This window comes from Artemia franciscana, chromosome 3 (genome assembly GCF_032884065.1).
Source record: "Artemia franciscana chromosome 3, ASM3288406v1, whole genome shotgun sequence".
NCBI classification, from domain to species: domain Eukaryota; kingdom Metazoa; phylum Arthropoda; class Branchiopoda; order Anostraca; family Artemiidae; genus Artemia; species Artemia franciscana.
In genome coordinates, this window is record NC_088865.1 from 6,829,124 (window position 1) to 6,853,325 (window position 24,202).

The window sequence follows — 24,202 nt, forward strand, 5'->3', positions numbered from 1 at the left end:
TCACCCCTGAAAAAAAAAAATTAGCACGCATTCGTGATCTTACTTCTAGCAATAAATAAAAATTTCACATTTTAGTACATAGGAGCTTGGAACTTCAACAGTAAGGTTCTCTGATACGCTGAATCTGATGCTGGGATTTCATTAATATCCTTTGACTTTCAGGGGGTGTTATCCCCTTTTTTCTAAAATCAGGCAAATTTTCTCAGCCTCATAGCCTTTGATAGGTACCAATAAAATCATTGAACCTTATATACTTAGTATAAGCATAATAAGCCGATTCTTTTGATACATCTATTGATATCAAAATTTTGTTTTTTAGATTTTTGGTTACTATTGAGCCGCGTCGCTCTTTACTTACACTTCGTTACAACGGACTGTAAGACAAACACAATATCAAAAATAAAGTAATAACAAAAGAGTAGTATTTACCGGAAAGCGCCAGTCAACATTTTCCCAGTGTAATGGCCGCTATCATGATAACTGCCCCCCATCCCTCCTCTAATGGTGCCAGATAAAGCCCTAGGCCATATGCAAAATTCAGAAGTAAACGACAAAGATCAATTCTTACATTATAATAAGCAAAAGTTTCTATTGATCCCGTTTTCATGGCTCCTATTATTTTAATCCCCGTTTTCAATCATTTTTAAAAAATGTTTCGAGTCATACTGAGTGGAATATTATGCCTGAATCAGCTTGAAAGAGTCATTGTTTTATATTGTTATTAATTTTTTAAAACAAAAACAAGAGCTAAGAGCTCATATGGCACTTGTGACGAGGCAAGAAGAGCTAAGAGCCAAGAGATCATATGGTATGAGCTCTAACAAAATTCTATTGATCAGTAGATTGATTTAAAAGGAAAATAAAGAGGCTTAATGCCGATCAGGATTTAAAATAAGAGCTCGAGTCACGATGTCCTTCTAAAGTTCTAAATATCAAAATTCATTAAGATCCGATCACCCATTCGTAAGTTATAAATTCCTAATTTTTTCTAATTTTTCCTTTCCCTTTAGCCCCCCAGATGGTCGAATCTAGGAAAACGACTTTATACAAGTCAATTTGTTCAGGTCCCTGACACTGACTACCGATTTTCATCGTCCTAGCACGTCCAGAAGCACCTGACTCGCCAAATCACTGAACCCCTGCCCCAAACTCCCCCAAAGAGAGCGAATCCAGTACGGTTCCGTTAAACACGTATCAAGGACATTTACTTATTCTATCCACCAAGCTTCATCCCGATTCCTCCACTCCAAGTGTTTTCCAAGATTTCCCCCTCCAACTCCCCCCAATGTCAAAGATCAGGTCGGGATTTGAAATAAGAGCTCTGAGATACGAATTCCTTCTAAATATCAAATTTCATTAAGATCCGATTACCTATTCGTAAGATAAAAATACCCTAATTTTCCCGTTTTCCAAGAATTCCAGTTTCCCCCTCCAACTCCCCCCAAGTCAGAGGATCTGGTCAGAATTTAAAATTAGAGCTTTAAAGCACAAGATCCTTCTAAATATCAAATTTCACTAAGATCTGGTCACCCTTTCGTAAGTTACAAATACCTCAATTTTCAAAATTACCCCCCCCCCAACTCCAAAAGAGAGCAGATCCGGTCCAGTTATGTCAATCACGTATCTTAGACAGTTTTTTTATTCTTCCCATCCAGTTTCATCCTGATCTCACCACTTTAAGTATTTTCTAAGATTTCCGGTCCCCCCAACTGCCCCCCCCCCCAATTACGCCGGATCCGGTTGAGATTTAAAACAAGAGATCTGAGTTACGAGGTCCTTCTAAGTATGAAGTGAAGATCCGATCACTCCTTCGTAAGTTAAAAATGCATCATTTTTTCTAATTTTTCAGAATTACCCCCCCCCCCATAGAGCGGATCCGTTCCAATTATGTAAATCACGTATCTAAGACTTCTGCTTATTTTTCCCACCAAGTTTCATCCCGACCCCTCCAATCTAAGCATTTTCCATGATTTCAGGTTCCCCCACCCCAAACTCCCCCCAATGTCACCAGATCCGGTCGGGATTTAAAATAAGAGCTTTGAGACACGATATCCTTCTAAATATCAAATTTCACTGAGATCCAATCACCCGTTCGTAAGTTAAAAATACCTCTTTTTTTCAATTGTTATTGTTTTATAAAGTAGAGTTGTGAGAAAGAGTCAAAATTTAGCGTAAAGAGCGGGGCGTTGAAAAGGTGACATCCCCTTTCATATACGGAATAATTTCGTAATATACGGATAATTCTTCGTTTTAAGTTTTAATGTCAGTCCTTACTTTCAGTTAAAAAACTTGTTTTTTTTTAAATAAATTACCTCATAAGAACGGGCGTCGGATAAGCCAATTTACCGACAGAGTGTATAAAGTGTGATCAAGATTCTGTTCATTTGTGATAAGCCCATGCGAAAGACTATTGGTAGGGTTTCTACCAGTTCCAAGACAGTCCGGGCAAAACACACCAGCTCGTAAAATAAAAGCTTATCAGTGATTTAATCATTATGCGAGTAAACACCACACCTAATTGCAACGGTAATTTTCAAATGAACTAGATTAGGGTAGGTTTGAACAATCTCAAACAACAAAACATGTCAAAATATCAACCAGGAAACGAATAGTGATGGCAGCAGTAACAGCGCATGTGTTCAAAGTTCCAAGCAGAAAAGTCTCAAAATTGCTAAACAACTCAAAAGATTCTTTCAAAGGCAGCGGAACTAAATTTGGCCCTCTTGCAATTTCTGAAGTCAAAATATTGATTAACGAAAAGCAAACGAGCAATAAATCACCAACAAATAAGTAGCAAACGCCAAGTCCCCCCCTGCCATCTTAAATCTCAAGGAGTTTTCGTACAAATTCGTTCAAGTTTCAAACTATTATAGACTTGATATGTACAGAATAAAAATTGGGACGGTCAAAAGCCATCGAGGTAAATTTATGAAACAAAATTGTCAACGAGAGATAAAAGCCTTTAAAAAGTATATATTTAAGCGAAGAAATCCACACGGACGTATTCAGGAGGCCTTACCCCCCCCCCCCCGTTATCCTTAATTTTCCTGATTTTTGACTTTTTTATTCAAACTATATGAATTAAAGTCTGGATTTTTATTGTTGCGCCCACCGGAATAAAAAAAAATCCACCGTGCGTTTCTAATCCTCCATCAAGCTGTTTCCAGTGCCAAAGAATGCAACAAGACAAATAAATAATAACTTTTCCATAGAAAGGGCTAATTAAAAAACTAAAATAAATATAACTCAAAACAGAACCGATATTCCGCGGTTTCGTAATCCGAAAAACCAACATTTTTGAACCAAAACAAAGCACAATTTTTAACCTTTCAATATAACAAAAAATCGAATTACCTATAATAAAAACACAAGTGGTATTTAATATAATAAATAATGAAGTAAAAAAAACATATATAGGGTTAATATTCCTTCATTTATTTTTGAAAATTGCAAACTTTTGAACTACTTTCTTGTTCCCCATGGGTACTTAATGATAAGATCAATTTGATTTTTTTTTTTTTTTTTTTTTTTTTTTTTTTTTTTTTTTTTTTTTTTTTTTTTTTTTTTATTTGTAAGGGACAGAGCGCCACAAGTTCTTTTTATGAAAATCGATATTGTCCATGGATTTTTGTAAGTGTGCAGTAGTGCCAAATCACAAACATGTAGGGGGGACGTATTTTTAAATATCTAGGGGGAATAATACCATTATTTTCCTTTTAATAAAAATGCCATAAAACGATATTTTTCAACGCCATAAACCAAAAAAAAAGTCTTTTTCGGAATCTAGGGGGCAAACTCTAAGAAAAAGGATCAAAATAATATAAAAAAAATCACAATTTCAATTAAAATTTGCGCTTTACCGATTAAAACAACAACAAAAAACAAATGATCGTGGATTGTCAGTTTCATTGACATATACTGATATTTATTCCTTGGACTTTTGATAATTTTTTATTTATGAAAGTAAGAGAAGTGAAAACATTTTAAACGTATTCTGTACTCAGTAAAGAGCAAATTATGTCCTAATCTTGAGAAGACATGGGGGTTATCAGCCCTACTCGTGTTAATTTTTGCTCGTTTTAAGTTTGACTCGGCTATTTATTGTAATTTCTGTTCGTTTTGAGTTTCATTTAATTATTGACAGTGATTTGTAGTAGTTTTACGCTTGGAAGCTTATTTGACCTTTTTTTCTGCTCATTCTTGACTTCATAGTCTTTTTCATGGAAAAAATAATATTTTACATTTTTTCAGTTTTTTTCTACAAAGATCCATAGTACAGGCTGCTATTTGTATGTTGGAGAAACTTTTTTAACAATCTTTCACCTTTCGCCTTTATACCCTTAGCTTGCGCAGTAGCATTAGTTGTAGCAGCATTGGTAGCAGTATGCACATAGCACCTTTGGTTTCTTCAACATCCCCTTCAACACACGCTGAAATTTTCAGCTTAATACGTATAACCGTTCCTGAAGCATTTCTGATGCGTCTGCTTGACAACCTTTGTGGGCATAGTTAGTTTCGAATTTGATCCATACAGTTTCTATGTATACCAAATTTTCCACCTCAATGTCCTTAGTTTTAATAGCAGTAACATTAACTGTAGTAGCCTAAGCTTTAGTGGCAGTAGTAGTAGCAGAAGTAGCAATAGTAGTAACAGTAGCAGTAGTATGAGTAGAAAAAGTAGCATTAGGATGGAAATATTTTCTTTTGGTAGTTCAATATCCCTTACAACAAGCCCTGTTTGATTCAACTTCACACTCCAATCTGTTCCAAGATATTGCTGTTACACCCTTTTGACAACCTGCATACAGAGAGCGTTTTCTGATTCAATTCATCTTCCCCCTAAATATCTCACCTTCATACCCCTAGGCATAGTTGTAATAGTCACAGCAATAGTATTGATATTACTAGTAATAGTAACGAAAAGTGGTAGTACTACAAGCAGCAGTAGTGTTAACCTATTGCCTGTTGGTCAGTTGAACATCCCTCTTATCAAGTCCTCGAAGTTTCAATTTAATAAAATTAGCCATTGCTATGACATTGTTGATATGTCCTTTTGATAACCAGTATGTTCATAAACGTATAAAAATTTTCATCTCAATGCTCTTAACCCTACAAGTAGTTACAATAGAATTAGTAGTAGAAATCTATATCAGTAGCAGAGGTATTAGCAGTGGTGGGCACATATTGCTTTTTGGTGAGACGATTTTCCCCTTTAAGTATTCTCTGAAAGTTCCAACTTAATAACCAAATCAAATCTTGAGATACGCTATTTTGACAATATGTATGCACATAGCGTCTTTAGTTCGAATTTACTCTTAATGATGTAAGTAAAATAGTGTGGTAGTAGTAACCTAGTAGTATTGGTAGCATACAAATATTGCCTTTCCGATCATTTCCCTTATTATTTCCTGGATTTTCCAAATAAATATACTAATTTATTCCTTTGTTGCACCCTTTTGACAATCCGTAAACACAAAACACAACGTGTTTTGATTTAGTTCAACACTCCCCTCAACATTCTCGAAAAGTCTCACATGAATACCCTTCGTCTTCTTGGAAAGTAAAGTTCAAACATCAATAGCATATACTAGGTGTAAACAACAAACGAATTGCCTAACTTACAGCCCTTGTCCTGAGGACTATGGGGAGGTTGACATCCCCAAAGACATAGTTACTGGACATTTCAACAAGGCTGAACAAAATAGCTCTCTTCAAATTTCGACCGGATATGTTTAGGGGAGTGATAAGCTTGGGGGGAGGCTGATTGCACTCCATTCACTTTTGACTCTTAAAAAGGGCTATAACTTCCAATTTCTAATCAAATGAGATCCATTCGATCCAAAGCTTATACGACTACCGTTCCATAAAAACCTTATATGCCCCGGGCATAGCTTAGAATCCTTGCCAATGCACTCTGGGGGATTGTGTTCACCCTAAAGAAATTGTTATATGATTTTTGGACTATTGGCAACAAAATAGCTATCACAATGTCAACTGAATGCGTTTTGGGAAAAGAGAACGTGACGGAGGGGGGCTAATTGCCCCCCCCCATCATGTTTGACTCTTAAAAAGGAACTAGAGCTGTACATTTCAAATCAAATGAGTCTTTTATAAAGTTCACACGACCACCCCTTCCATAAAAACCTTATATGCCCTCGAGACATAACTTACAACCCTTGCGCTGAGGGTTGTGGGAGGGGGGGGGGTGTCATCCTCAGACATAATTTCCAGACCTTTCAATTACGCTGAACAAAATGGCTATATGAAAAATTTGATTAGATGTGTTTTCGGAATTGATGGGGGGTGGGGTGGGGGCTTGTTGTGCTCCAATTACTTTTGACCATTAAAAAAAGCCCTTTCAATTTCCAATTAAATTAGCCTTTTTTTGAAGTTTCTACGACAACAAATGGCTATCTCAAAATTTGTTTCAGATACATTTCACAAAAATACGAGGTGTGAGGTAGGATATCCGCCCTCTTTATGATTTTGAATCTTATAAGGGGTATTTAACTTCTGACTACCAATCCAATGAGCCCCCTCTGAAGTATACACGACCACCCTTTCTATAAAAATTGTATATGCTCCTAGGCCATAACTTAAAACGCTTGCCCTGAGAGCCGTGGGGGGGGGCATCTCCTCAAAGATATGATTTCCAGACCTTTTAACTACGCTGAACAAAATGGTTATATCAAAGTTTTGATTCGATATGTTTGAGGAAATGGTGAACGTGGGAGGGGGTTAGTTGCCCTCTAATCACTTTCAACTATTAAAAGAACCATAGGCTAAGCCTCATTAATTTCCAATCGAATGAGCCTTTTTAGAAGTTTTTACGACAACAAATGGAAATCTCAAAATTTTTATAAGATGCATTTCAGGAAAAAATAAGATGAGGGGAGAGAGGTTACTCGCCCTCCGATCACTTTGAATCTCAGAAATTTTGATTATCAATCCAATAAGTCACCTCTGAAGTTTATAAAACCACCCATTGTATAAAAAAACCTTATATGCCCCCAGAACATAGCTTACAATCCTTGCCCTGAGGGCTCTGGGGGGTTGTCATCCTCAAAGACATAATTTCCGGGACTTTTAACTACGATGAACAAAATGATTGTCTCAAAATTTTGATTGGTTTGGTGAAATGATGGGCATGGTAGGGGGGTTAGTTGCCCTCTAGTCACTTTTGACTATTAAAAGGCGCACTAGTCACTTCAATTTACAATTGAATGAACCTTTTTAGAAGTTTCTACGACAGCAAATGGCCGTTACACAATTTCTATCAGATGAATTTCGGGAAATGCGAGGTGTGTGGAGGGGGGAGGGCATCCACCCTCTGATCACTCTGAATCTTAAAAAGAGAGCTAGAAATTCTGATTACCATCCCAACGAGACCCTTCAAAATTTATACGATCACCCTTTCTATACAAACCTTAAATGCCCCCGGGTATAACTTGCAACCCTTGCCCTGAGGGTTGTGGGGGGTGTCATCCTCAAAGACATAATTTCTGGACTTTTCAACTACTTTGAACAAAATTGCAATCCGAAAATTTTGATTGGATGTGTTCGGAGAAATTGTGGGCGTGGGAGAGGGGTTAGTTGCCTTCCAATGACTGTCGACTATTAAAAAACACACTAGCTTTTTGAATATCCAATCGAATTAGCCCTTTTTGAAGTTTCTACGACAACTCCTTCGATACGAAGTGCCCTAGTCTAAAACCAAAAATAAAATAAAAAAACAATATATTGTGCCCACATACCTCTTTACTTAGGCAACGCTGTTGCGCTGCCTATGATAATAACCTTCGGTAATAGATTTGTAATAGCTGAAATAGGGCGAAATTGGGGAAACTGTCTCGCTCGTTCAGATTTCAATTTCAAGAACTTTATGCCAGACGGACTGCCAAATGAAAATCCGTGCCGGAAGGATATTTGGGCTATCTAAAGAATTCGATTAGAATCCTAATCTGATAGTTTGTGATGCACTCATCAACGTCTCTTACATCCAGGGTCTTTAGAATATATTTTAACATTTTAAAACCAATTCTTTCGTTAAATTTGCACTTTAGATGACGCAATTCACGATTTTGTTTTTCACCTACTATGTCTAGCCAGTTTGCAAGGGCATCTATTGACAGAAATATAGAAGTAGGGAAAAAATGTATTTTCTAAAATCTGGAGGGACGTTCAATTTTGTTGTTTGATCCAATTTTTATAGTGAAAATATGAAAAAATCATTTTTCAATGTAAACACCAAGAAAGTTTTTTTTTAGTATTAAGCGGAGGGGGAGGTAGACATACTTTCCCTTAATTAAAGCCACAGTCAGTCTTGTCTCCGAGTGACACAATAGTCACGTTTGCCAATAAAAAAACCAAATACAGGGAGGGAACCAAGTTTCCCCCCCCCCAAAGAAAAAGATAGACTGTTTTTTAATCGTAAAAACGTAACAAAAATGCAGATAAACCATTTTTTATGTGTTTTGAAGATTTTTTTTTGTGGCTCACCCCTCAAAAAAAATCCTTAACATAGATTATGAATGACATACGGTTTTACTTGATTTTAAGGTAAAACCGCTATTTCATGAGCAGATAATTCAAATGACAAGAAATTTGTTTGAAGAGCTTGTACCAACAGTTCTTTGTCCCCAATTATTCGCTTCTGATACTACGTCTTTGTATCTTTAGTCGGATGTTCCAACTTCAATCTTTCCTACCCTCAAAAAATTATGCCCTAAGTCAGCGAACAATCTTATGCTTCAAAGTTGAACAACCTATAACTCAAGAAATTATGTGGCGAACATAATTGGTGCTTTAATCGTACGCAGTTCAGTTTTTTACTGACAAGTATCAAACAGTTCGTGGCAACAAACTATAAGCAAGGAGCGACTCGGCCTAATAGTAACCGAAACAAAGAAAAACGAAATTTTAATAACAATAAATAGATCAAAAGAATAGGTTTTTTATGTCGATACAAAATATTGACAATGATATAGGTTTAATAATATCCAGCAAGCCAAGGGCCTAAGAAGATGTGCCTGATTTTCGAAAAAAAAATGGGGGGTATCCCCAAAAATTCAAGGGATCTTAATGAAATCACACCATCAAATTCAGCATATAAGAGCCCTATCGTATATGTTTCAAGCTCCTATCTAAAAGAATGTGGAATTTTGTATTTATTGCCAGATGAAAGATCATGTATGTTTTTTTCCAGAAGTTATCGCATCAAACCAATGGTGCCAGAAGAGCGAGAGAGGAATCATTCGAACGGAAATTCGAAGTTCTAGAGCTCTTTTTAATGGACCAAAAAGATTGGAGTGCAACTAGCCAAGGGCAAAGACCAAGAGGTGAAGAAAGGACAGACCCCCCCCCCCGCCCTCATTTTTCCTTTGCGAGAACGTATGCGTAAAACATAGCCATAGTATATATGTAGATTCCACACTTTTCGAGGAGAATTAGAAAATGCTGTTGCTAGAAAAAATAATTCATCGATGGACCAAATATCCTGATTTTCTTTGTATTTTGATTTTTAGTTACTTCAAAAATTTTGTTAACGGGAATTCTTCTCTCCTTCTTGGACTCTTTATCCAAAGATCTACACGATTTTTTTTTTTTTTTTTTTTTTTTTTCGGAAAGGCCTTTTACTCTGCAGACCCTCTAAGGTTGTGGAAGATCCTCCATGATCTTCAACATTTCTTCAGATTCTTCTGATCTTACTGAATCGTCAAGGTTGGCATCCCAGAGGAACTGCTCGATCTGATAATTGCCAGTTATGAAAACAGCAAATGCTGCATCAAGACCCTTGACGACCAGACTTGATTTTCCGCATCCTATCAGGAGAGAAGCAAGGCCACAAGACTTGCACAGCCTTAATGCCTACATCCAACAGATGTGGAAGGACGTCGTAGCTGCAGCAAACTTGAGGAATTACTAGGGGTTCTTCCATAATATTCTGGGTGATTCTGGTCGAACTAACGGTCAAAAGCAAGGTTTTTGGAGCCAGATAAGAGTATAGCATCGGCAAATAAGACTACAGGTTCACCGATGTTGAAGGCAATCTACAAGAATGGCAAAGGAGGTTTTAAGGCTTAAAAAGAAGAGAGGTACTGGTATTTCACTCTTATGATTTATTGGAACTGAAATGTCTCTTTCAAAATTCATGAGACAAAAAATTTATGTTACGTGAAGCATGAATTGCACATTCGGTTAATGGTATTGTTGGGGAAGGGTAGGACTAAGTTATGCTTGGCAAAAGTAGCCAAAAGAAACTCAAATATCATAAACGATGAAACACATTAGATCCATCAGATTTTCTGAGTGAAGTGGGACGAAGATTGCAAGCAAAAGCGTTAAATTAAGTGACTTTCAATGATATATGTCCTTCATTACGGTTCAACCGTTTTCCAAAAAAGAATCATATACTTTTAAAATTGAATCTTTTTACCCTTGCAAACGTGGAGAATAATCTCCAGAAATGTCTGAAGACCAAGGAGCAAGGTTATGTCCAGGGGGTGAGGACATGGGGCTTGAACCCCACCCCCCGAAATCTTTGTCTTCCTCGTAAAAACTAACCAAAAAATCATATAAAGATATTTTAATGTGTTTTTTTCATTTTTTTTCTGTACCCCTCCCCCACTCTAAACAAAATTCTGGATACACCATTGTCCATGAGAATTGTTTGAAGTACGTGGAAGTTGTATGAAGTATGCAAAATTCGCGTGTTTACATTTTCCAACCAAAGCAAAAAATCGTCAATCTTGCCGCGTTTGACTGAGCACACCTATCATGATTTTTAATCCTATTACTCTACCCAGTATCGAAAAATTTTTCCAGGAGCAGGTTTTTCAACTTCAGATCACCTTGGGATAAAGGAGCCATTTTTTGCATTTTCATCAATATCATCACAGCACTATAGCCTACATGATAAAGAGTTCAAGAATTCCAGAAAAAAAAACAAAGAACAACACAGTTGCACAGCACACAGTAGCACAAAGGACAACACAGAGTAACGTCAATTGGGGGGAGTGATATGAGGGGGAAATAGCTTTTTGGAGGTACTTTCACTAAAAATGCCTTTTTTGGTAATTCATTAAAAATAAATTTAAGAAAACAAGTTTGCCACCCCCCCCCCTTTGATTTTGTGGATTAATGCTACTGATACAACACTCAGTCTGGTTAATACAAAAATATAACATATTTTTCGTCCATTTAAAATTCATTTTCTAGAAAACAAATGTGACAATCAAGTAGATAAGAAAATATAATTTCGAATAATTCTTATCTTTATACAATAGATTTCTGCAATCTTTAGTCTGGTAGCGAGTTTTGTTTTTCGAATGGATTTTTTTTCAAATTGGCTACAGTTCGGTACCAGCATTCCTTCGTTTAATCCATAGATGCACGCCGTCACAGCCCTCAAAAGTTAGGGTCCTCGGTGTTTTTGGAAGGGTGAGGGCAAGAGATGAAAGTGCGTAGTAGACTACTATCTTTTTTTGTACACAAAACCCCTGGCTTTTAAATACACGTCTGTATGTATGTCCTTCAGATCATTATTTTTCAGATTCATTTTTTTTTGGGGGGGGGATAGGAGAACATCCCCCATACCCACTTTAGTACATTTATACTTTAAATTTATTGTATCCCAGTTTTTATTTTGCAATTTGAGTGCATGTTGATATATACATTTCCTGTGGTAGGCTAATACCTCCACCTGGGAGGAGAGTTTCGACCCTTTCTTGGAAGATTTTGAGGATTACATGATAAAACAGCTAAAAACAGATGCTTGTGCTTAAAAAAATTTTGTTGAACCACTCCCCTGGAAAAACTAAGATCCTCCCGTATAATTTTGTCTATGACCACTCATGAATTGAATTAAGTATTTACTCTCACATACTCAGTTGCTTGGTTAGAAAGACACTACCTCCAAAAACGAGACTTCGATAATTGTCAAAGCAAACTTGTAATATTCAATTGTAAATATGCTAATGCCATATTGTTAGCAAGAACCGACAGTAGGTCTTGTCGAGAAGGATAGATGCCGGGCCCACTTCCCAACTCTCATTATGTCTGCGACTATTTTCATATTCTCTAATTAGTCACTTATCCTCGTATTGGTCTACACATAAACAAAGTGAAGAAATTTGTAATTTCGGCACAATTTGGCAAGTAAAATGAATTACGCTTACGATATACTGTGTTAATCGTACAATAAGGACCAAAACTAATCTCCAAATATTTATTCAGTTATCTTATCTTCAACAGACACATAACAAAAATAGTCTACAGGATTCCATTAGAAATCAGTTGGGTTAGACAACATTTACACTGGTCGATAGTCCAAAGTTACACTTTATTTTGTGATTTAAAATTTTGACGCGTACCTTTTTAATGACCTAGAATCTGAATTAGCAGTGAATTTGCAATTAAACTCGAAACACATAAATCTTGAAAATCGCTGTAATTCTCAAGATATTGAGGGATGAGACTCTACTTCTGATGGGGGAGGTCATATCTGAACAAGGGGAATTTCACCTCACGGCATCAAGGCATGGCTAATTGTAGAAAAAGCCAAGACAGATAGTCCAACTGAGTGAAAAGATAAACCTGGCATTAATTCCCCCCTTCATTGCCGACGTTACCATCTCCCATTTATGTTACACCTCTCATGTCACTCCACAATGCCGAACTAGAGTTCGGCAAGAGTTTATCCTTGCCCCAACAGCTTGTTTTAAACAAAATAGTCAATGTACTTTAACATAGAATCATACTGGCTGCTTTATCTGAATATACCTAGATGTAGAATATATCTATTCTAGATTCTAAATTACAGCTAGATATAGATTACAGAATATAGCTAGATGTAGCAAGCTCTATCTGAATTATATTAGCTAGATGTATGTCTGTTAGATCTTATACTCTCAATCCAAACACATCATTATTTGATTTTCAATACATTTTTCATTGAAACTTAAGCATAAAATCATTTTTCATTGTTATCACTTCTAGAACAATGGCGTTAATTGTGTGTGGAGGAAGGGAGGGGATTGTTTTTTCCAGGATATTTTGTCCTCCCCTATATTTTGAATTTTTTTGGATTTTCTTTGACTGAATAACAAAATCCCCTCTTACGTTTTCTTGACACCACTGCCCTGTTTGAGAAGCTTCTCTGTTTTTGCTAATAAATAAGAGCCTAAAAGGTTAAATTGTTGTCGTTTGATCTCTGTCTCTGGTTGATTATCATCTATTTGTAACTGCTAATGAAAACAGCTGAATATTATTCATTCCGGCATACTCATCTTAGGGCTGGTGTTCACTTTTGTATCTCTTTACATTGTGTTGCTTGAATAAACCTACGTTTCTCAAGCATGCCCAGTCAAAGATAAGCGAGGCCTTTGTGGAATAGAAAGTGGTTGACCTTGAATCAGATGATAACCAAATTTAAGACTATAAAGTAAATATGAGGAAAACAAAGGAAAGAGAAGAGAATAGGGAAAAACCATGGGAGAAAGTGTATTGGTGAATGGTTGGCTATCTGCCAATGGGTTTTGACCCTTAATTGGCCAAATTAAGTTTTAATTTGTGACGGAGTGACCCCTTTTCAGTTTTCTACAAGTATTTTTTTATATGATTTTTAACTAGTGGCTATATGATCAAGGTTGTTTTTTTTTTCAAATTTGGATGCCAGATTCATCTATTATACAGGCACCTGGCAACATCTACACAATAATGAACAAACAACAGCATTAACTGGTTTTGCAAATCTGCCCTGAACTTGTTTTTGCCTTCTCCACCTTAAAATATCATAAGCAAGTTGTCAGTTCAAATAAACAGATTAACAAAAAAAAACGATAGCCTCAGTCATAATCAGGTTTTACTAGAAGAGATTTAACTAGTGCTAACTTGAGCTAATCAGAAAATTATGAAAAAACAGATTGTCTCAAATTAAATTCGCCCTAGCTAAATCTCATTGTGAATAAACCTATAGTAAACTTGCAATTTACTAGGCTCTGCGAAATTCAAAAGTTGTTTAACTAGGTGGTTCAGATTTTCTTAAGAAGGGAACACTAATCAAAGAACACATAAAAGCCTTTAAAAATGTATATGCAGCTTCACGTCAGACTGAAGACCTTACAATTGGTATCTTGGATTTGAGATGGCTTCTAAGCCATGTTGACCTTTTCAAACAAGGACTATTTTTTCTACAGTCTCTCAAATCTCACAAATAGGATTGAGGTTAAAAACATCTTTCTATGCCCTTATAAGGGCTTCAGAGCCGTTTTGGAAGGTTGAATTACCCTTGGAAAAACCGTTTTAAGGTTCGTGAAGATTCAGTGTTGTATAATGGGCGGGTGCATGAAATTCATTCTTGATAGGACTGTCAAGGGTGGCCCCACAGGGAAATCTCTTTACGATTTTCCTCTCCCTCTCATCAAAACACAGTAAAATAAGAATGAATCCAACTGGTTACAGCAGCAGCTCTGGGTACCAATTTACAAAAATGTAGGAGAGGGGGACAAAATGAAACTTCAAAATTTAGAGAGAGCAATTTTTTCACATTATAGTAAAATAACCCCAAAAAAAAATTGTTCTCGATGAAAATAACAAAAAAAAGTCTTTTTGAAAATCTAGGAGCCCTTTCCATCTCAATTGGCACTCCTGCAAAAGTAAAGAATTACATGGAACATTCCTGGCTCTCTTCTACAATTATACTTTCAGCTTGGAAAGGCCTACAATGACAAATCTTTAGCCAGCACAATTTTCAATTTTCTACTTAGTAGATTAAAAAATATAATATTAAAATTATACCATAAATTTGAACACTTATAAGAAAAATACCAACAAAAGGACTATTTTCGGAACATGTTTAATTAGGTTCTTTCTATTATTATTTCCCTCTTACTTTTGTATTTTCATGTACCTCACTAAATGTGAAGATTTTGCTCCTACTGTGGTCTTACATGGAGTAGCAACTGAATAAATGTTGTTGTCATTGTTTTATTTTATTTTTACTTTTAGATTTTTTTCCATTTTTTAAGTTTTGTGTTTTAGATTATTTCCATTTCAACACCTCTTGTTTCTTGTGACTTGTTTCCTTCCTTTTTCTTGCTACTGACCATTGATCCTTTATTTTATCAATGTTTTTTGCCTTGTTTGTCATAATTGAACAGTTTGGCTTTAAATTATTAAACATCCTATTATACTAACATTGTATAACATTCATTAAAATTATTTTTAAAATATTAAATCATTCATTTTAAAAAATATTAAAATTATAACATAAATTTGAACATTTATAAGAAAATCTTTTCAAAGTCTGTACAAACCTTTGTTAAACTTTAAAAACATGAAGGCCATCAACAATGGGAGGGCTTCAAGGAGAACATACAAGGCATAGGTATATAGTTTTGATCTCTCTAGGGGCAAAGTTCTTAACCCTGCCAGCAAAACTGCTTTTTCATATATTTCCGTGCATAATTCAAAACTTCCAGCCAAGATGCACTTGGAAAAATACAATCATTTGAAATTTTTACTATTTATAGCATGCATCCAAAACATAAGCCCCATTTTGTTACTATCCAATCTGCTAAGATATTGTATTTTGAGAAAAAAAGAAAATGTAATTTGGAATCTTGCTGATTCAGTAGTGTTAAAATATTTTCTATTTTGCACCTTTGCACCACGGACCAATTAGCTCTGAGAGCTTGGCATTTGATAGGTCAAAACCAAAAAACTGAGCAGAATGATGTAAATCAAATGGGAGTTTCTTTCTGAAAAAAACAGCTTTCCTGCTTGTGTCTAAGAAATAATAGGCATTTGATGCCTTTACACATTTTATTAGAAAATAATTGTGTTGGAGAAAACATAGGTATAGGCCTGATAATCTTACTTCTCAGGCTGTGTTTATAAATACTGAAGTTCATTCTGAAAAGATCAGGGGTATATTCACTTTGATCTGAAATTTTAATTTGCATTGAGCAGCATGAGTGCTGCTAGGAATTTTGTTTAGGGAGGGGGTTTCATTTTCCTCTACTGCTTCTTATTTTTCAGAGAGAGGGGGGCTTCCTGTCTCTGGTAGCACCCATATTGGAAGACCAAATTGAATTCATGCACTTATGCTAAGACTAGTGAGCTCAAGGTTGTAGCACTTTGATTAAGCAATAAATGAAATCATAGCTCTTTGCTAAGGAAATATCCCTAAAAAGTGCCTAGGCTTGGACAAATATCTTGAATAAATGTCTTTCAAGATCATGGAGATTAGATTCCTAATCTTAGGTATGATCTAGAGAGTTAGAATTGGCTGATGGATGGGCTATTTATGCCTGAGTAGCCTACAATCTAGAAAAACTATTTTTGTTAACATTTAAACTTAGACAAAGATTACATTTACACCCTAACCTATTCAAATACAATGCAAACTTTTAGTAATTGACTGCTTCTAAATTAAACATGTTGAACAAATAAAATTAGATTTCTTATTTCATATGTGTTCCAAATACCATGGTTGCTTTTCAATCAATGCACCCCCTCTTCTGGTCCTAGATATAGCCATAGAACATATAAATAACTAATATTCAGTACAACTTACTTTATAATATGTAAGATCTTTTACTGATTTTATTATAGTGTTTAATAATAAATCATAAATAATAATAATAAATTATAAATAAATAAACCATAATAACGATAAAATTATAAATAATAAAAACATAAAAATAATAGAAAAAATAATAGTCTAATAAATGGAGAAATTATGAACTCAGTTACTCAAGAGATATAAATTTTAGACTGAGAAGAAAACTAGTTTAGAATATAAGAGCTGTAATGCATGATTGAACTGATGTCATGGAGAAATAAATTATTGGGGCCATAAATGGGATTGTCAGGAAGGGGTACATTTGGGAGTGAATTTATGGTCAACAGAATTGATCAGTAGGCTATATATGAGAAAAGCATAAAAAGAGGAATCAACTAGTGTGTCCACCTTTTCCTCAGGCATAAGGACATATATATATATATATATATATATATATATATATATATATATATATATATATATATATATATATATATATATATTGCTAAGAAAGCAATTTAGCCAACACCATATGATGCTTTTTTTATGCTTTCAAAATTTAATAATCATTTCAGGGGAAAATTCCATTTTGAGTCCTTAATGGGGTCCCACAAGCTAACTTCTCTCCTTGTCTATAATATTAACACTATATTGAAAGTTAAAAAAAAATAAAGTATATATATAAAAGTTAGCTTTTAAATGCAAACTTAAATCATTGTGATTTTTCTTGTCATTCAAGGGTATAGCTATAAGTTTACTATTCAGGGTTTTCAACAATAATGATTCCAATCAGTGTATTTTTTTTGCAATGACACCTTCTTCAAGGGGTTTCAAGCTCTTTTTAAAATTATCTATGGATTTGCTTCGAAGATAACATTTTAGCCTGCTATCAACAATAATGAAAATAATAAACACCATTCTTGAATCAGCTACAAATTGCAATTTTTCTCACTAGGCAGTTTTCTTTTAAATGTATTTTTAAACTTTTGGTTAATATGAGCATAGCCTATGCTGTTTGTTATTTCATGGCCAATGTTAATCATGGAATCTAGTAGGCTATAAATTGACACTGATTTTATTTATTAGCATGTTCTCTTTAGGTGTGGTCAACCACTACAAATTACCCTTTCAAAACTCAGCTTACACTCACCTGCTGGTACATCAGCTGAAGTTGTTCTTGTTCACCTCCAGTAACTTCCACATGAGGAGCATGCTGTTGAATATTTCCAAATGGGCCTTTAGGTGGAAAATTGTAATTTTTCCTGTATTTATTAGGTGATATCACTTGTTGCACTGCAGAATTATGCATTGCTCCTGCTCCAAGCTGTTGCTGAATTGAAAGTGTGGGGCTTGTTCTTCTATTAAGATGAACATTTCCTCCATTCTGGAATGGCTGTAAACTAGTAGGACTAGACACAGATCTTCCACGAGCCCAAGCATTTACACCTGATAACTGGGAACTAGACCATGAAGATGGATTTACACTCTGAGGAACTGGGCTTTGTTGCCCATTTGACCAACTAACATAACCATGCTTTAAATATGGATTTCCAGGTCGGAAACCAGAATTATGGGAGGCAGTTATAGGCCTCCTGCCCATAAAAGCAGCAGCATTGGCATTTAGGCTTCCAGAAATAGCACTTTGGTAAGATGGGTCTTCTGGATTCCACTGATTTGCAGCAGATGTGACTAGGCGTACTGAGTCAGCAGGCTCTAAAATTTGACTTTGCTGTTGTAAATTACTTGAAGAATCAATAAGTCTAGGAGATTCTTCTTTGCTTTGGCCATTAGCTGATGACACTGACACTTGATTTTCACTTTCTGACATTTTTGTGTTATCACTAGGTAACAATTCCTCCTGTTGCAAAGTTACTAGAGTTGGCATGCCGTTCTACAATAGGCTAGTAGATTAGCAATAATATTAAAATAAAAAAGAGTTTTAAGAAAACCTTAAGCAAACTATCTCACTTCCTAAATGTCGTTCTAAAAGTAAAGGAAACGAACTGAACTTTTTGGCACTGATGACACGCCTCAAATTTCACAATGCAGCTACCAACTGGAAATGCCATCTATAAAATAACTTCATTGGCTGTTCAAAAGTCAAGGATGCGCTATTTTTACTTCGGACTTGAGAAACGAGGGCTTAAGACTAGAGCTCTTTCCACAAATTATTGAATATCCCTTGAACTTTCTGTTCATCTTTAAAAACAGTCACAAATTTTTTGCTCCAAACAATGAAAATAATATAGGTTATCTGTAATCAACAGTATGACTGTTCTACAATGGGGTAACAAAGTGGGTGCGGACCGTGCCTGGAGGCAGTCTCCAGGTTGTGCTGCGAAGAGAAAAAAAGTGAATACTTACTTCTAAAGTATCTTAAGACCGTTTAAAATCAAGCTCTGATTTTTGAAGACACCCAAACAATCGTTAGAAACGTTATAATAAAGCACGGACAGGATTCAGAATTTGAAATTGTCGGTACCGAAATTGAATGTGCTGCTTTGAAATCCTTAAGCGCTCCTGACCAGGATTTGTTACAAAAAAAGTCTACTGATATCTTAACTTTTAAAAAAGAAAAAGGCACCAATACCAGCCGAAGCTGAAGACGGAGAATGCGCCTCCAAAACCACGGTCCCACACAGAGTGAGCCTCAAACCTGGAGTTCACAATTTTTTTTTTTTTCATCTTAGTGCATTACGGACGTAATTCATAGTTGTTCCACTTTATTTTCAAACAAGAAAAATCAATATAGTTGAATATTGTTAATATTACTCCATCATTTTCTAAAATTGTCTTCTATAAGGTATAAAAGCAGAGTGGTTATTTATTAGACTTTTAGGTGTCACTTTTAGAATACACTCAGAGCAGCACCTGTGCCATTTACGCCATTAACGTTATCTTTTATCAATTCTCTACTAATGATAAAAACATCCTTCGATAACATTCAACTTAATTAAAATGCAGCATCAGTTGAATCTTTTAAAATTATTTCCTAGCTCAGTTTCATTTTAACATATGATTCTTATTGAAAACAATAGCCAAATCAGAATTTACGAAACAGTCTGTTTACCATAATCCAGTTATTACAATCAAGGACCAATGTGAATCAAAGGCATAATATGGTGTAGAACAGAGGACGTTTTTCCCGCTTGATCTGATTTTGTCCATGAGACAATGGGGCCTTATGGCCGGAGCCTTCATCAGTTTCCATCTGACTTGTGTGCAGAGAGGTACTGTTGAAATTCTATTTTATTTGTGCACAGTGGTGTCATTTGATATTTCTACGTCTAATCGTCTAAACGTCTAAATTTGTACGTCTAAATTTGTACGTCTAATTTTCGTTTAAAAATACGAACAGGATGAATATTTTGGATATTAAACCTCCACACAGCAGGTAGAAAATTCCCGTGGCTTTTATCCCGGGTGAACACGGGTTCAAGGTAGCCCTCCCCCTATTAGCCTAGTGCACAGCATAAAGTCTTTCCAAGTTAATTATGCCTAAATATTACCGTCCTGAGTGTAGAAACCCAGCAACTATTGACACGGTTCAATGCACCAAATGCAGGCAATGGTGGCTTCTTAAATGTGCAAATCACGCTTGGAGCAAGAGAATAACTGCAAGTACGGTTGTGATTAAGTTGTGACTTCCCCACTTCACCTTCAATTACTAGCGGTAAGAAAATTCCGTACAAAGTTACGAAATGAACGAGCCCTAGACCTAGATCTTTTGTCAAAACACACCCATAGTCACACCAAGGACTCCTGATCCCAAAACTAAGACAGTAACTAGGCCCAGCAGTAAGGATAAAATCCATGCAGGAATCGTTCTGAGCTCGTTCGTGAAATCTCAGCTTTAACTAACAGATGCTCGTTCTTGAGAATCAACTCTCAGCTATTCAAACTGAACTATTACCACTACGAAATGCCCACGAATTACTCAAATCTAATATACACCTAACAGACGAAAAAACAACAACTATTGACACCCTAATGATGCAGTTAAATCAGGTACGAATCCTTTCTCCCGTGCTACCCGTGGAATTACGCTTGTCTCCCTTTAGCTCTGAAATGAATAATTCTGTACAAGCCCCAAGTAATCAGAATTGTAACTCATTAAGTGACATAAGAAGTGCATGCAGTGTGAAAATGCTCCTCGATGACATTAGTGTAATTGACGAGAATAAGTTTCGTGACATTCAACCGACTGAAGATAAACTGCTAATTGTTTTCGAGAAAATAATTCTACAAAAAGTTATGTGCGAGTTCTTAACCAATAAAGGACCTAATGTTACATGCAGGTTTTTCGAGAGTGGTTTTTGTAGGGAAAAAAAATTGTTGTCAGTATTTACATGTTTGTAGGCATTTTATCTCAGGATGCTGCAAAAACAGTACCTGTTTTATCATCTTAATTTACGTGCAGATTTATCATGTTTCAATAGTGCTTGTAATTCGGCCCATGCTTCTAGGTCCTCGATCCCAATTAAGAATTTAAATTGACCAAAAACAGAAATGCTACCCTGGCCGTGGGCCAGGCTACTTCCCCCTTAGTCTTATGCCACCGTCAAGTGCCCTTGGGCCTGAGCTTTCCATGTCGATCCCTGAGTTGTTTCCTTGGTCATTCCTGGTACACAAACTTCCCTCGGCCTATTTCGGTGGCTTCTTTTCAGCCTAGTAATCAACACAACTCTGGCGATCGTTTTTTTTTACTGAATGTACCAAAAATGAAATCGCGATGGAAACCGGCACTGGCATAAGAAGCACTAGTATACCTCTTTCATCTTCAACCAATAGCTCTCGACTTCTTTTCTAGAGTATCCCGACGTCTCTTTTCCCAGATCTTCATAGTAAAAAAAATGGGAAGAATAGGATGATAAGTCTTTAAACAAAGACTAGAATATTGGAAGTTCAAGTAATGACAGCGGTCAAATATGGCTCTGAAATACGGGCACTCCAAAAAGCAGATGAGGGTTTGCTAGATGTATTCCAGAGAAATTGCCTATGGATTGTTTTGGGTACCAGGCTGACTAAACGTATTTCACAGAGTAGGCTGTACAGAAAGTGTGGTTCAAACCTGCTTTCTAGGACCATAATAAGAGAAAAGTTGAAATGGGTTGGCCACGTTCTGCGGATGAAGAATGACAGATTGCCGAAGATTGTCCTTTTCGTTCACCCATCTAGGGTTAAGCAGAAAGCAGGTCGTCTATGGTTGGGGTGGGAGTAGGAAAGGAAACGGGAACTTCCTAGGAGGGTGTAAAGAGGGAGGTTTTGAATAGGTTGGGAAGGAGAGAAGCGTGCGTAGCTGTGTTGGTCTCCAGTCGGCTTGGTGCTGCAGTGAGTTGTTAGTTTTAGTAGTATTAAGGGAAGTTTAGCTCATTAAAACAGAATAGAATATTTTGCTTGTCTTCACTGGCGAGAAATTTTCTTTTGCTTAGCTTAGTTTTATCATAAATTCTTGGTGGCCACAATCGCCGTTTTGCCAGACAAAACGACTGTAAAGCTTTTTTGTTTTAATCTACCAGTTCGCAATTTTATTGTGTGAATATTTTCATTTGTTTTGTTCACTGGCTGAGAAATTTTCTCCCAATTTCCTTTTTGCTATTATGGCTTGTTAACCAATCAATATTTTTAAACAAAAGAACCTTGTAACTTATTTGCTCTTATGTTTCAATTTAAGATTTCCTTGTATATTGTTTACATCTTTCAGCTTTTGTTCACTGGCTACAAAATTTTCCCTTAAATTTGTTTTGTCATTATGGCTTTCTAGCCATAAACAGTATTTCTTAGCCACAAGAACCTTACAATTTGCTTACTCGTATGTGCCATTTACTTTTTCCTTGCATTAATGTGCTTACATCTTTGGGCTTTGTTTACTGGCTGAAGTTTTCAGCTTTGTTTACTTAGGCTTTTCCCTCAGGTTAGCTTTGTCATTACGAATTTTTAACCCTTCAAATTTATTCAGTTACAATAGATTTGTACATCATTATGGTCTTTCAGCCATAATTTCTGTTTTGTTAGCTAAAAAGATAGTATGGCTTATTAGCCCTAATTTGGTGATTTAAGATTTCCTTCTATCAATATTTATATCATTCAGCATTTCTGTGCTGGCTTGTAAATTTTCTATCAAATCAGTTTGTCACTCTGGCTTTCTAGCCTTAATTATCGCATGTTTGGTCTTAACAGTCTCATAACTTGCTAGCCCATATATTCCAATTTCCAGTTTTCTCATATAAATATTTGTATCTTTCAGCTTTTGATCACTTACTGAGAACCTTCCCTTCAAATATAATGGGCGCTTAACCATATTTCTATTTATTAACCATATTTTCCATATGTTCACTGGTGGTTGAAATTTTTCTCAATTTATTTTTAGCCATAATCGCATATTAGCCATAATTATTGCTTATTTACCGTAATAACAGCCTAGCTTTTTTCAGTTTGGTAGTGTTATTTCATTGACCGACAGAAATGCACTTCCCACTAGTGAGCCGTGTTTCGCCTATTGCTGTGAGTTTATAAGCAGCAGCTTCATTAAGATTATCCAGATTTCTTCCGATATTGAGAGGGAATAAAAATAAGATTGATGTTAATTAAAAGTTACTTACATACTTTACGTATTATTTTTGGATATTTGATATGGATGTATGACCATACTAACGATTGTCACTACTTACTTGTGGTTTAACAACCCAGTGTTATCTGTATTTTGAATCTCTTATATAGTAAACAAGTCTGGAAAAATGTAACCCATTCTATACAAATTTTTATTTTACTTTCCTCATTAAAGAACAAAACATCAAGAAAATATAATAAAATAAATACTAAAAAAGGTGATTGGAATAAGCAATTTGCCCTTTTTTCAGGATTGAACTGGATATTTGATCATACTAACGATTGTCACTACTTGCTTGTGATGTAACAACCCAGTGCTATTTGCCTTATTAATATGCAAGATGGTAAACTAGTCTGGAAAAAGGCATTCCAAATAGAGGTTATTTATGGAGGTGATTTGGATCCTTTTGATTCAAATGGAGCTGCAGATTAGATATTTTGACATTGAGCAGTAGGTTAGAACAATAGAGGGCAATGAAAGGGTTTAGGGAGACGATATGTGCCCCCTAGATTATTTTAGCTTCCTCCCTAGCTACTACTGCCACACTACTTCATTTATAATATTGAGGGGGAAAATTGAACTGAATCAAAATATACTATGTGCATGCACATTGTCAAAAGAGCATATCTCAAGAATCGATGTGGATATTAAGATACAACTTTCAGAGGATGCTTAAACGGGATGATCAAATGACCAAAAGGCAGTATGTGCACGCTAGTGCTAATGTTACCATCTCTGCAATTTTTGATACTATTACTTCTATTACATATTTTTCAACTACTTGTAAGGCTAAGAGTATTGAAATGAAAATTTCAGGAAGTATATGAATATATAGGTTATCAAAATGATATATCAGAAATTTCGTAGCGCTGGCTAATTGTATTAAGTTGAAATTTTTGGGATTTAATGATAGGAATGTTCAAGTGACCAAAATCCAGCTACTGCTGCAATTAGTTCTACCGCTACTACTGTTAATAATGCTACTAGTAACACCAATACTACTGTGACTGCTATTAAAACTATGCCTA

General features: G+C 35.7%; 1 protein-coding gene across 1 annotated transcript in view; it reads right to left on the bottom strand.

Moving 5' to 3' along the window:
• LOC136024815 (cytoplasmic polyadenylation element-binding protein 3-like) overlaps window positions 1–18,622 on the bottom strand; it is a 108,414-nt gene extending 89,792 nt beyond the window's left edge. The window contains exon 1 of the mRNA XM_065700295.1: window positions 17,715–18,622. Within this exon, the coding sequence (XP_065556367.1) occupies window positions 17,715–18,449 (735 nt within the window). The 5' untranslated portion in view covers window positions 18,450–18,622. The remainder of the gene's footprint in view (window positions 1–17,714) is intronic.
• Between the last annotated feature and the right edge of the window lie 5,580 nt (window positions 18,623–24,202).